The sequence below is a fragment of the Onychomys torridus genome, chromosome 2, assembly GCF_903995425.1.
Source record: "Onychomys torridus chromosome 2, mOncTor1.1, whole genome shotgun sequence".
In the NCBI taxonomy this organism is placed as follows: domain Eukaryota; kingdom Metazoa; phylum Chordata; class Mammalia; order Rodentia; family Cricetidae; genus Onychomys; species Onychomys torridus.
In genome coordinates this window covers 155,765,937-155,780,998 of record NC_050444.1, presented here as the reverse complement: position 1 = coordinate 155,780,998, position 15,062 = coordinate 155,765,937, and the positions used below count along the sequence as shown (strand labels likewise).

General features: G+C 50.7%; 1 protein-coding gene across 6 annotated transcripts in view; it reads left to right on the top strand.

Annotated features, from left to right (window-relative positions):
* The window catches only part of Kazn (kazrin, periplakin interacting protein), a 383,138-nt gene that overhangs the window by 284,388 nt on the left and 83,688 nt on the right, over positions 1–15,062 (top strand). For all 6 annotated transcript variants that reach the window (XM_036177421.1, XM_036177420.1, XM_036177423.1 and 3 more), the window contains one exon: positions 4,364–4,555. In XM_036177421.1, the coding sequence (XP_036033314.1) occupies positions 4,364–4,555 (192 nt within the window). The remainder of the gene's footprint in view (positions 1–4,363; positions 4,556–15,062) is intronic.

Here is a 15,062-nt window from a genome sequence, read left to right as displayed (position 1 = left end):
CACTAATTGCCTTGACCTGCCTGCCCTGCCTCTATCTGAAGCACCCGGCACTGTGGACACCTACCAGAACCCTGCCCAAAGCTGGCACTGGGGTGCATGTGAGGAGATGCTATCCTTGTCTCTGAGGAACCATGAACTTGGTGCAAGGGCTGGGACCCCGCTCACACAGTTGCCGAGTTCTACTCCCCCATGGAGAACAAGAGCAAGCTCACCCCTAAAGGAGTGGAGCTAGGGGCAGTGAGGAGGGTGAGGGGGACAAAAGACTCTACTCCATGCCAAGACTGAGAAAGACCTGGGCTCTACTGCTAAAGTCACTCACATCTGTGTTCCTCTCCTGAGCCTTATAATCATATTTTGGAGAACAATGTACAGTAAGTGGTCTGACCACTATGAAAGTCTAGGCAGTTACACTGCCCAGGACTCTGTAGCTCTTTTAGCATGCTTCATGTTGACACACGCTGGGATGTTTGCTTAAGGAAATCAGCAAACATCACCGATACCAGAATATGTCTCAGAACTGAGAATAGGACCATACTGTAGAAGCCAAAACAGGGTGCTGACACCAAACAACCCAGACCCGAAGCCTGGCTCTGCTCTTTGTCTGTGAGCTTGGCTCTATCATTTAACTTCCCATGTACCTCAAACCCCCAATCTATAAAGTTAGCCTGACAATAATAATACCTCTTTCATGGGTTATTGTGATGATTGATCTACTTAAGACATTGATTGCCTCTTTATTACTAGGTGGCTGTTGCAGCTCCCACCATCAAATCCACTCTCCGAAGATAAAATGTGGGGGAAAGAATCAGCTTTTTTTTCTTTTTATCTTTTTGTCTTTAAATGGCAGTCCTTCTCAAAAGCATTTTTTTTTCTATACTCTATTGACCAAAACTGGGTCACATGGGCAACCTTAGCTTCATTGGAGGCTGGGAGATAACTCTGTAAAAGCAGAACTCTTACAGACTGAAGGAGATGGGCTGTGCAAAGGCAGGTTCCATCTCTGGCCCCCATGGTCACCGATTGTGGATGGGTCCCCCGGGTATCCTGCACTGCAGCTCCTCTTCCTTAGCGAAGAGGCCCCTGGGGCACTTGTGTTGGTACGTGAGCTCCATGGGTAGCTAGCAGCTCCCTGGAGCAGCAGGGTCTCCCAGCAACAGTCACCTGAATACAGCTTTTGTTGGTACCTCTGCATCCCTGCCTGCTCCCTGCCCGGAGGTCGGAGGATTGTGGTTTGCCCATGCAGGGGCCTACCATTCATGGTGCTGTTTGCTTTTCTGTGCTTGGACAAAGCCAGGACAGTCCCGGAAGCTTCCTGTGTGCGGCTTTGCGGCAGCTTGGCTTAGCAGCGTGGCCTTCCCCCCATCTCCCTCAATGGCTGTCTACACTGGCTGGAATGGAGAATCGATAGTCTGTACTGCTCACTGTCCAGCATCTTAGCCTCCTGCAAGTATGACCTGTGAGGCTGAGAAACTTGGCTCCTTTTTTCTTCATTAATTTGGACCCAACAAGCCACTGTGTTCTTGCTGGCAACTGTGTTGAACTGTACAGCCACACACCAGAGTCCAGGGTCTCTGTTCCCACACACTAGGAGTAACATTCATCTGGATTTACAAAGACCACTCCCCTCTAAGTACCTCTGTGAAGGCCCAGAAATGGATAGTCTTGTCCAAGGACATACTGCAAGGTACCACATCCTCTGAGGCACAAAACCAAAGCTAACTCCAGTTTCATTGTCCATTGTTCCTGATACATATGTTTTGGTCCCCTCTATGCAGAAGACAAAGCGAGCTGTGCATATTGGTGGTGATCATGTACTGTGGGCAGGGTGCTGGGAACATTTAAGTGGTTTGTTTTGGGGTAGGGCTGGGGATGGAACTCAAGGCCTTGGGCATGCTAGGCACCTTCTCCACCCCTGAGCCACACCTTCAGCCTTCATTTAAGTTTGATTTGCCCCCCCCCCCATTTCACAGGTAAGACAACTGAGGCCTATGGACATAGCCCCTCCCTGTCCAGTGATCCCGGGACTGCAGTCTGGGGGCCATTCTTTCAAGGTCATGGGTAGGTTAGCCCTTACCCGGGAGGGTGCAGGGCAGTCTACAAGCTGTACTGCCTGGCCAGCCAGTGTGGGTGCTTAATGAGCTGGCAGGAGCTTCTGTCTTCCCTTAGTTTTTTCTGCCTGGCTTCCTGGGACTGGGCCCTTGTTAGGTGTGCCTGGTTCCCACTGGCTACTTCAGAGCTGGGCTGGGCTGGAGGGAGGGGCCTCAGTGCGTGTGGTGCCAGGGCCACCCCCATGTCTGCTCTTGGCCAAGCTCAGGTGCAGCAACTATTGCGTGTTTTCCACCTTCACCCCCCCCCCCCCCCCCACCCCGTCACTCTGCTTCCTGTGCCTGCGACTGTGGGCGGGGAGAACCGCACTGGGAAGAATCGGCATGCCTGGCCAATCAGAATGTAGGACAACACAAATGCATGCCAGGCCTAAGTGTGTTCCACATGCTACTGGGGGTACACTTACCCTGAGAACTACCCATCGCTTCCCTGAGGGCAGGTGTCCTGTGTGTCTTGGGTTTTAGATCTTGTTTTACTTAATCTTAATCTGGCAATCCTGACTGGGTGGGATCCCTGTGCTCTGTAACAAACAAGACCCCAAGAAAGGGCATAAAGTTTGTGGAAGAATTGGCAAGGGACTGGACAGGGCCTTTTGGGACCCACTGCTGCCTGCATGGACATTAAGGCCTCAGTGGCTGCCTTGGAGTACCCTGAAGACACATAGAAACCATTTAATATCATATCGTATCATAATATGTAAATTATATATATGTCAAGCAAACAAAAAACAACTGCACAGTGTAGTCTCAATGGCCTTGTGCCACTCACACTTGATTCTGAAATAAACCCCTGGTGACAGTTGAGTATGCAAAGGGACCCTGTCAGGAAGGGCAAATGAAGACCACTGATAAACGAGCTGAGAATCCCAGAGTCTTGGGTACCACTAAAGATGGCAAGCCAGGGCAAGGGGCAGGTGGCCGGGGTTCAGGCCTTTTATGATCTGACACCCACCCCCCCCCCCCCCCCCCCCCCATCTGGAGAAGTGTACCTGGAGTGAGGGCTGGACCGGAAGCAAGCGAACTTACTCCGCAGGTTTTTGGAGGGATGGGACAGTCAGCAGCCTGCACTGGAGTCCACCAGTGTAAGACAGAGCAGGCAGGTGCCCCCTCCACTGGGGTCTTTGGAGGAAGAACCTGTTTGAGGAGGCAAGGTGGGCACAGGGAAAACCAGAGAAGGATGGTGAGAAGTAGGAAAGAGCCTGGCGGTTGCAGTGGAGGGCGTGGCCGGGTCTGGGAGGTGGACAGTGTGGAAGCTGCCTTCAGCAGAGACCCTGGGGCTGCCTTCTGAGCTGTCACTGTGCCCTTCAACTTGGTTCTTTTCCTGCCACCACTATGAGGACTCACTCTTTTAGAAAACTAAATAGCCCAGGCTGGCCTTGAATCTGGCCTTGAATCTCTGACCTAGCCCGGCACACTGTTGTTCGGCAAGTGTGCTACCATACCCAGTAACTTCATTCCTGATGTGACTCCCTAAGAGTGATCATCACAGCCTGTGTCACCTGCTCCCAAGAGGGCACAGTGCTGCCCCCAGCACTCCTGGCGGTTTGGGGTTTATTGGTCTTAAAGGAGCACACCAGGGTCTACAGGACCACTGTGGCAAATGGCATTCCGTGAGCTCTCATCTTGAAACGCTCATCTGTTACCTGGGTACCTTCTTAGACACAAGCATCTCTCAGGATGCACACACAGGGCTGAATATAGGTGCTGTTATGTCCTACACCTATGGTGTCCCCATTCTTGGGGCTATGCCTGTCGGTGCTGAGTTCTCTGTGGGGAGCAGAACCCCCAGGGAGCATGTGCTCTGCAGGATGTGACTGTGCCCTTCATCACCAATTCTCCAGTGTGACACTGTTCAAATCCTGACTCACCACCAGAGTCACACCTGTGACATACCATAGCCTGGTCTCTTTCAGAGTTCCTTAACTTCTCTGGGCCTCAGTGGCCTGATGTGTGAAATGGGGATTCTGTTGGTACCAGGCTCAGGTTTGGGGGAGTCTGTGAGAAATCACACACAGAGCTTCCCTAGGCCTGGGGAGTAATTAATTCATGGTCAGAATGTTAACGCCTAAGTCTGTAGCCATCAAGAGGACAATGAGTAGCCACAGAAGTATCGGCAGCTCGGGAGGATGGCAGGTTCGATGTGTGTGGACTAGGTGGGTTAGGGCCCACTTGGAAAAAAGTCCTTTGTGCAGAGCTCACAGGAGTCGCCTGAGTCCTTCCAGGTCCCCCACCTCTGACCAGCTGCTCTTGTCCTCTAGTGCTCCTGCGGGAAGAAGTGGTCCAGCTTCAGGAGGAAGTGCACCTTCTCCGGCAGATGAAGGAGATGCTGGCCAAGGACCTGGAGGAGTCACAGGGCGGCAAGTGCTCTGAGGTCCTCTCAGCCACAGAGCTTCGGGTGCAGTTGGTGCAAAAGGAGCAGGAACTGGCCAGAGCCAAAGAAGCCTTGCAAGGTGAGTGACCGGCAACAGGGGACAGACTTGGGTAGCTCCTGCCTGGGTCCTCCCAGCCCTCTGAGCCGCCTGGAGTTGGTCCCTATCACTTCCTGTCTCAGGGTGGCAGTCACTCTGAGGAATGAATAGCAAATGAGCTTTAAGAAAAAACTTATCCCAAGCCAGGCGGTGGCTGCTCACACCTTTAATTCCAAGAGCTCAGGAGACAGAGGCAGGCAGGTCTCTGTGAGTTAGAGACCAGCCTGCTCTACAGAGTGAGTTCCAGGATGGCCAGGGCTGTTACACAGAGAAACCCTGTCTCAAAACAACAACAACAATAGCAACAACCACGAACGTATTTGAAGTTTTTCATTAGTATCTGTTTTACATAATAATGGGTTTGTTGTGATATTTTCGTACACGTGTATAGTTATTTTAGTCACACCCACCCCTCTTGTCCCTCCCACGCCTGCTGATCCCTTCCTCTTCCCAACCAGCCCTTGTGCGTCCACCCCACCCCCACTGAGTCTCATTAGGGCTGCTTACAGGAGGGTGGGTGAAGGGCTATTTCCAGGAACTTGGGCACCTTGCCAATGGTTTCACCACTAAAGCAAATATCTCCTGTGCCTTCAGCAACTATTAACTGCCCACAGATTCCTGGGGAGGGGTGGGGCCTCAGAAGCCATCTTTGATAGGCCAGGACACTGGCCTACTGCTGAGTCTATCCTACATTCTTGGGATCCTGTGGGGCCTCCCTGAGCGTGTGCCGGGCTCTGCCGGAGAAATGCCTGCGGCCCCACATAGCACTCCTGTTCCTCAAGGTGGGCTCTGAGAAGGGCATGAGTTCCTTGGTCACCAGCTGGCCAAAGATGACGACCAGTGGAACCAAGTTCTGTGAAACAGCTCTCAGCTCCTTTTTTCCTGCGAGGCTGCTTGCCCACTCTGGGCTTCAGGGAAGGTTCCAGAAAGGATGCCTGCCTAAGATGCAGCTGCCATGGTGCTTTGAGAAGTTGGTCCCACAATGTCTCCAGAGGACAGGTTTTGGGGTGTGCATGCTTCTGACTCTGAAAGAATGTATTCAACCTTTCGACATTGGTGACAGATGTCATCTGCAGAAGTTTACACTTGAGAACTGTGCAGTCCAGTTATAAAACATGAAGAATTGCAAAACCAAGTCTCATATTTTAAGTCAGTTTATGATTTTGTGCTGTCCCTGAGGGCTGTGGGTTGAACATATCTGCCGGACATCTAGAAAAGCTTTGTTTCCTGAAGCCAGAGCTGGCTTGTAACTTTGACCACCATGATACAGGGAGTAAAGTTTTTCCTTTGACCAGTCCTGGGTGAGCATCTCTGGTCAAGGAGGGGAGTGTTTGAGCCTCATATTCACAAGACACCATGCAAGGAGCCACAGCAGTGGGTCACAGGTTGTCTTGACAGGAGCCTGGTCGAGCATTGCTGGAGGGTGAGGCGTCTGGGGTATGAACTGTTTCACTGTCCAGTTTTGTCCCAGATGCAGTTCTCACCTTATGAAGGAAGAGGGATTTTGTTGGCTCATGAACCACCTGCATCCCAGCAGCTTTCCCTGACCCTAGCTTTGTTACGTCTGGGTGACTGAGCAGGTGGCCATGTGATACTCCATTGACATCCCCAAGGATGTATAAGGAGCCATTGGGAGAATGAGTGTGTGTGTAGCTTTCAAGGCGTATGGGACACCTCGTTGGCAGGGTTCTTAGTTCAACAATATCTTACTTAGTGTTTTTATTGCTGGGAAGAGACACCATGACCGTGGCAACTTTTTTTTTTTTTTTTCTAGACAGGGTTTCTCTGTGTAGTTTTGGTGCCTGTCCTGGATCTCACTCTGTAGACCAGGCTGGCCTCAAACTCACAGAGATCTACCTGGCTCTGCCTCCTGAGTGCTGGGATTAAAGGCATGCGCCACTGCTGCCCAGGTTGTGGCAACTCTTATTAAAGAGAACATTTAATTGAGGCTGGCTTGCAGTTCAGATATTTAGTCCATTTATAGTCATGGTGGGAAGAATGATAACACACAGGCAGATGTGGAGAGGTAGCTGAGAGTTCTACATCCAGATCTGCAGGCAGTAGGAAGAGAGGGAGCCACTGGACCTGGCTTGAGCATTTGAAACCTCAAACAAAGTGCATCCCCAATGACACATCTCCTCCAACAAGGCCATACCTCCTGATAGTGCCACTCCCTATGGACTATGGGGGCCATTTTTATTCAGACCACCACAGCCAGGGTTGCTGTGACTGAGGATATTGATGGTGTAGGCATTGTGACCCAGCTAGTACATGATGACTGCATGCTTGGGAAGTTCCTTTTGCCAGATGTGCCTGCTTTTTCTTTATGCAGCCATCTAGAGGTCCATTCCAACCAGGATAACTGCCCTCTACTCGGCTCAAGGACCTCATAATATCCCTCCTGTTTTCACTACAGCGTTTCATGGCCTATAGTCTCCCAGGGAAGGTGCTGCTCAGCCCAGGATGTACAAGCCCAGGTCCTTGGTCTCGCTGAGCCTGACACTCCTATGCAGCACTGGTGCTGGCATGGGGATCCACCAGACTCTTCCTCTTGCACTTTCTTTTCCCAGAGTTTATCCCAGGGACAGAGGACCTTTCCTCCTCTGCCCTTGGCCAGGGGCAGAATTCTCAGCTGTGTTTGCTCTTCAAGACTTGGAAGGAGGCAGTTTATGGGCCAGGAGGTATGTGCAGGGCCCAAGCTTATGTACCCTACTGCTCCTCATCTTCTGGGGCACACATCCTACCCTGACCCAAGCAAAGGGCGAGAATCCAAGGTTGCACAAGAGTGAGTGAGAATTAAAAGGAATGCTGTCTGCATCGAGAAACCGGACTCCCTGGAACCCACAGCATGCAGAATGTGCTGAGTACATGTTCTAAGATGTTACCTAGATAGTATGGGACCTGCATGCACTGGGTGTTTTCTGTTCGTGTGTCCCTTGGTAAATGTTACCATACATGTGAGGCACAGTTACAGCTTACCAAGAAAAACTAATAACAGAACAGAGCAGTTGCAACTATTTATTCACAGTCATGAAGGGGCCAGGGAGATAACGCAGATCCAAGCCCATGACCTGCAATCAATCTTTAGCATTCACATTCAGAAGCAAGGCATGACAGCGTGCACCGTAAACCCTGCGCTGGGGAGGCAGAGACAACAGGATCCAGCAGGCTCACTAGCCATCCAGCCTAGCAGAGTCAGTGCACTCCAGGCTCTGTGAGAGACTCATCTCAAAAAATCAGGTGGAGAGTGATTGAGGAAGACACCTGCCTCTGACCTCTGGCTTCCATACACATATACATTCAAGAAGTTATTTAAGACTTATGAATGACTTCTAGAACTTTCTATTTAGGTTTTTTGTTTGTTTGTTTTTGTTTTTTTGGGGGGGACAGGGTTTCTCTGTGTACCTTTGGCTGCCCTGGAACTCACTCTGTAGATCAGGCTGGCCTCGAACTCACAGAGATCCACCTGCCTCTGCCTCCCCTGTGCTGGGATTAAAGGCGTGCGCCACCACTGCCAGCTTCTATTTAGTATTTTCATTGACTGTGAGTAATGCACAAATGTGGATAGTACAGGTGTCTTTCCTTGAATTGGGGTTATGACATGTCTTACTTACTTTTTTATTGTTGTGATTAAGGCACCATGACCTAAACACCTCGGGGCTTATAGTTTCAGAGGATAAGTCCCTGGTCATTATGGCGGGAAGCATGGCAGCAGGCAGGCAGGCATGGTGCTGGAGCTGGAGCCGAGAGCTTCCATGTTAAGACAACAACCATGAGGCCAAGAGAAACCTAACTGGGAATGGTGTGGGCTTTTGAAAACTCAAAGCCCACCCCCAGTGACACACTTCCTCCAACAAGACCACACCTCCTAATGCTTCCTAGTTCCACCAACTGGGGACCAAATATTCAAACAGATAGGCCTATGAAGGCCATTATCATTCAAACCACCACAGAAGACTTCTTGCCTTTTTCCACATGAGGACCCCTGATGGTGGCCTCTCTGCAGGGGACCAACCCAGCCAAAAGAACTCTGTGTTAGCGTCCTGTGAAAACCCTGGGTGAGCCTCAGGGATGTCAAGTAACTTGACCAAGGTCCCAGAGCCCGGCAAGGCAGAGGTCTTTTCTGTTCCACTAGCATGCACGCCTTGTGCTTCCTCTGCCCATGTCCACTGTGGAGTCAGTTTGAGACAGAAGATGGAGACCACATTAGCTCCACTGTGGGATGGCCAGCTCTGGAGTCAGATTTGAACTGAACTTGTACCCCAGCTATATCTGTCCCTTATTGTTTCAATACCACATTTTCCTTTGTAGCCCAGGCCAGCCTGGCACTCACTAGGTAGCCTAAGCTGGCCATTAAGTCACTGTGATCCATCTGCCTCAGCCTCCCAAAGGTTGAGATTGCAGACGTGGGCCACCACATCCAGCTCTACCTCTTACTAATTCTGACCTTGTCTAACATTCCCAACCTGCCTGAACCTGCATTCCTTTGAGGTAATGGTAGTACTGGTGTTTCTTACCTTCAGGACCAGTGACAGTGGCTGCCTTTCAGGCTGAGAGCATTGAGTGACATACATGAGTGGTTCACTGCTTACTGTGATTTATACAGTCTAGTGATTGGCAGAGGACAGGGGCTAGGCCCACCTTCTCAGATCTGCTCATAGCTACCACCTGTCTGGCTTCTAGGCCAAAGGCACCCCAGAGCCCATGCACTCAAAGCAACAGTGTCCCCAAAAAGCTAGTCGCTGAACGCCTCCACCCACCCAGCGCATTCCTCCTGGAATCCTGCAGCGTCATAAAGAACTCCACTTCCGCACCAGCCCTTGCACAGGGTGCACAAATTGCAGACAGATGTGGCAGGTGGAGGTTGGGCATGCAGAGGGTTTTATGCACAGTAATGAGGAGAGTGAGCAGACGTGTGCCTGCAGAGCGGGCAGCAGATGGCGGTGACACTTGTTAACAGCCTGTGGCCCCAGGGAAAAGCAATGCCCTGAAGACTTCCGCCCTGGCAGAGCCCTCACTCCACCATCTTGCAGTTTAGACGAGACCTGAAGTTTGCGGCTTGGGTGAGGATTGGGAACCCAAGCAGGCACTGGAACAGTGGTCCCCAGTGCTGACATCAGATTGGGAAGAGAATCAAGTATGGGAAGCCAGGGGCTTGTAAGGCACCTCTGCTGCCCTGGGGGTGAGCGTGGAAATGTTGGCTTCGGTGTTTGGTCTTGTCATGAATTTAAAAATAGAAAGTGAATGAACAAGAAGCATGGAATTGAGGGTGTATCTAAACTCACCCCTAGATACCCCATATGACCCCCACTGTGCTCCCTGAGAGCTTGCAGGACCATCTGGTGTCTGATAATTTCCCAGGATTCCATTTCCCGACTTCCCTGTAAATCGCGGCAGTCATGAAAATTGCTTTCTTTCATTTTTCTTTTAATCTCTTAACAGTGTGTTGAACATGCTGAGCAATTTCCAACAACAATAAATACGATTCAAGGACATAATTTTTAATGACTGCATAATGTTCCACCAAATGGAGGTTCCATTATTTATTTAGCCATTTTCCTGTCACTGGGCATCTGAGCCTTTCCTTGTTTTCTCTTCTCTTCCTCTTTTGGCCACTATAACATGACAAAGATCTGGTTTGAAAACCTGTCTTTTTCTTTTGTTATTTTCAGTATTGCATTTCTAATTTAGTGTGTGTGTGTGTGTGTGTGTGTGTGTGTGTGTTTGTGTGCGTGCGCACGTGATAGTGCGTGTGAAAGACTCCTGTTCATGTGCATGCACACATTGGTCAGGGTGTTTGTGTGGACAGCTTGCAAGAATCATTTCTTTCCTTCCATTATGTGGGTCATTGCGGTTGGCAGCAGGAGCCTTTACCCTCTGAGCCAACTCATCGGCCCTGTTGTTTGTTTGTTTGATTTTTGAGAAAGGGTCTCATATATTCCAGACTGGCCTCAAAGTTGCTGTAGTATAGGGGCTGGCCTTGAACTCCTGCTCCTCCTGCCTCTGAGTCCTGAGTGCTGGAATTATAGGCCCCTACACCTCGTTTATGTGGTGCAGAGGGTCAAACCCAGGGCTTTGTGAATGCTCAGCACACAGTCTAGCAACTGAACCACACTCCCAGCCTCTTATTTTATTTGTGTATTTGTTAGTTTGTTTATTAAATTTATTTTATGTATGTGTATACATGTGTATGTGGAGGTCAGGAGAAGGTGTTGGATCCCTGGAGCTGGAGTTAAAAGTACTTGTGAGCCACCAGGTATGGGTGCTGGGAACTCTGGCTGGGTCCTCTACAAGAGAAGTAAGTGTGAGCACATAACCACTGAGGCATCTTTCCAACTTCTGTTTGTTTCTTAACATACTGTTTCTCAAACTTTTCTCAAGCTCTTAGGGAATTGAATGCCCACCAAAGCTGTTTCTGTGGTTTGAAATATCACTGTTTACCATTCAAGATCTTAACACTATTGAAATGTCTGAATTCTCACTAATTTATTCTAAAATAGCAGCAATGAACTGATGCATGTTAGCATCACCTGCATTGATTTTGTTTCGTTCGTTTGCTGCTGTTGTTGTTGTTTGCTTGTTTCTAGACAGGGTTTCTCTGTGTAACAGTCCTGGCTGTCTTGGAACTTGGGCTCGTCACATAAGGCACATGCTGTTCTTTTCCCAGTTTTTAGAAGTGGGGAGTACCAAGCTGCTGTGGGTGTCTAGGTCACATGGCAGTTCCCGGATGGACCTGTGTTTGAACGCCAGTCCTTGGGTGGCACTGGCAGGGACAGTGAGTACTGCGTTAGGGAAGTGGTCAGAGGAGACAGGAACGCAGCTGAACGGGCAGGGCAGGGGCTAACAGTGAGACTTCGCTTTGGGGGATGCTGGGAGGTGATGACCATGCCCCTCAAGAGCCACAGTCAGAGAAGGTGAGGACTGTGGAAGCTGGAGAGGTGGGTATGAAAAGGGGGGGTCTTTTAGACTGTCCCTGCTTCCCTCCCTCCTTTCTCTGCTATTACGTCCTTGTCTCTGTCACATGGACACATATGTGATTACGTCTGTACAGGCTGCCCTTGCACAGGTCCCTAGGCCTACAGACCATGGATGGCCCACGCGGCTGAGGAGTAGCTGGGATGGCTCTGCCCACCTGCTTTTTCAGACACTTAGCTATGGCACTGTAGTACCTCCAGAGCTTGAAATACTCCTTAATGCTTCCTATTTCCTTCCCCATAGCCACACTCTGCCTCCTCTCTCAAAGGCCTGCTTCTCTCTGTGAGGTTGGTTGAACTGTTAAATTCCTTCTTGGTGAACTGGAGGCCAACTCAGAGCCACTCTGTGGGAAATCTCAGAACTCAGTGGAAGCTTCCAGAAAGTTTCACCCTATAGACAGAATGTCCTCTTGAAACACCACCAGCTCCTAATTTACAATCAGGTAGGAGGGGTGCTTCCTGGTTCTGTTTAGCTGTCAGTGGGCACTGCCTACAGCCTGATCCCGGATGCTTCACAGAACGACCAGGTTCCTAAGAAGGGCACATACCCTAATGCACAAATGCTTGCCTGCCCCCACAGACAGGGTCTCACTATGCAGCCTAGGCTGGCCTTGACTTGAGATTCTCCTGCCTCTGCCTCCTGAGTGTGGAGGTTACAGATGTGCACCCCTACACAGGATTTCACAGGTACTTTTTACTAATAAAAATGGGAGTGCGGAAGTGGTGCCGTGGCGGAGCACTTCCCTAGCATGTACAAGACTCAGGGTTCCAATCAGCACTGCAATAATAAAACGATATTAACAGTAAGGAGGTTTGCAGAAGTCACAAAGATGTGAGAGTTCCTACATGCCCAATTCCCTGGCTAGGGTCCTCAGTATTTTTGATTCCATTATAGAAATGCTTTTCAAGCCATCTCTAGGGCCAGCGATAGGGCTCGGGGGGTAAAGGCTCTTGCCACAGAAGCCTGACAACCTAAACCTTATTCTGGTAACCCAGCTCCCAAAAGTCATCCTCTGACCTCCACATATAGACCGTAGCATGCCTGTAACTGCTAGTTCCCTCTCCCTCCAGCTCTCTCTCTCTCTCTCTCTCTCTCTCTCTCTCTCTCTCTCTCTCTCATGCCTACACTATATATACGTACTGTACTTATCCTCAGAGTTTACCATCCCTCACTCTTGTTCCCTGTAGGGTCAGGGAAATGTGCCCGTTTGGTCCCTGGGAAGACTGAGGTGGGAACTGACCTTGGGTCCTTTGAGATAATAAATCGTCTGGGTCTGTTTAGCATTGGGATGGCCCTGTGTTCTTTCCACCCTGCCCTGTCTGCATAAGTCCCTGCTACTCCCAGCAGCCCTTGTTAGCCAGCTACTGGACCCCGTCTTCAAAATGGTCATGAGAGAGCTAGGTGACTCGGAGGCCAACACCTGTCCCCAGAGTTCTCTCTGCATTTGAAGACATTTAGCAGAGTCTTCCTTAATAGCTAGATACCACAGCAGGAGAGAAGGGAGCCCCAAAGAGTAGGGAAGGGGAGTATGGATTACTGTGTCCTGCTGAGACCCTGGAGGCACTGGATTGTTGAATCACCCCCAGTGTTTGCTCTAGAAGTTGTTCCTGGTAATAAACGCTAGTCTAGACCAGTTTCTCCACCTCCTTCACCCAGCCCCTTCCCTGTGCAGTTCAGTGAGCACATGCCAGGCCCCTGAATGCCTACAGCCTGAGCTGCAGCCCAGCGTACATTTTAGGAGCAAGCAAGAGCTACTGACCTTGAGACCTTGATCCTGACTTCTGATTCATCCCTACTCCTTCCTGGAGTGAAGCTATGTAGATGTGGACAGAGTCTGCTGTGAGACACACCAGGCTCTCAGCCAAAAGATCTGGCCCAGATAGGGTTAAATTATCTCCCCAGGTGGGATCTCCAGCCACCCTTGCCATGCAGGCTCAGGACCTGCAACTGTCAGGAGAATAAAAGCTATGCTGGCCTCTGTCCCAGAAGAGGCACTGAGGCCTGATCCTGGGAAGTCACGTGCTGAGCTGGCTTCTGAGGTGGTCAGGTTTAGCTCGCCCAAGAACTGGTCCAAGGTGACCATGGGCACAGATCAAGTGTGACAGGGTCTTTGTCCTGGTTCTTCTCAGCCATGCTTGCTCTACAGGGGTATGCTTTTGTGGCCTCAGATAAGGCCCGAGGATAGGGTGGGAAATGCCTTTGGACCACTGTTCCAGTGGTGGTCAGTCAGTAACGCCATGAAAGACCTTGAGGGGCACAAGGTGAGCACATGCTGCAAGTCCTAATAGTCTCACTCAGGTTAGCGGACAAGCCCTGTGCCCAGCGTGTCACACACCCTTATCTACACACTTCCATCACTTGTCACAGTAAAGGCGGAGTGAGCCTGACTATGGCTAGGGAAGCTGAGGCTCCATGAGAATCACACAGGGCAGAAGTCCCAGCATCTGACACAGATCCCTTTTAGAGAGATTCTTTAAGTCAGTTTTGAGTGTGTGTGTGTGTGTGTGTGTGTGTGTGTGTGTGTGTGTGTGTGTAGGCATGCATGCCACAGCACACCTGTGGAGGTTAGAGGGCAACTTTGTGGAATCTCTCTCTCCTTCTATCATGTGGGTCCAGGGACTCAAACTCAACTGGTCTGGTTGGCAGCAAGAGCTTTATACTTTACTTTGGCAACCTCGGAGGTCTGAACATGAGATTCCAAGGAAAGGAACAGGGCTTAGTCAGAGCCCTGGGCTCAGACACTGGACCACACCCAGCCTCCAAGCTCCGGGAAGAACTGAACAGGTATTGCTCTGGGTCAGATCTGCTCAGCCGCCCTGCAGACAGGCCTAGCTAGATGATACTGGAGGAGTGGTGGCCATCTGTTGCTGGGAACTCTCTCCTACCCTGAGGCCACCCTTGGCAGAGCATCTGGCAGAGTCTCAGAAATGGGGCCTGACCCAGAGCACTCACGGGTCTCTGGGCCTGTTGTTGCCCTGGGAGAGAGAGTTAACACATTAGGGTTTGTGGCACCTGGGATCAGGCCTTCAGGAGACTGTTTTTCAGCCTCCTCTCCTGCCCCTGCCACTCAAAAGTGAGCAAGGTTGTGGGTGAAGAATAACACCCAGGAGGTATGAGCCAATGCCCCAGGCTAGCCCAAAAATGAGGCTCTGGAAAAGGATGGGGAGGGGAGTAAGAGCTCAGACCCCACGGGTACATACCCACAGTTCTGCTTCAGATTCCAGAAGGTCCTTGGACCTGAGTGATGTCCCTGGGCCCTGGCTTTCTGGTTCAGTGACCTGGGAGCACTGGCCTTTGTGGTCCTCATTGCATGGCCACCTGAATGATCTGTGGAGTGTGACTTCCAGGCTAGCCTGTGCTGCCCTGCCTCTCCAGGGAATTTATTTTCACCTTCCTTCAGTGCAGAGCAGGCTGGAGTGACCCTGGTGGCACCCAGGGGCAGGTCAGCCAGATGGCTCTGTTCAGCCCCCAAAATCTGGCAGGTTCCTGGGAAATGTCCTCTGGGGAACTGACT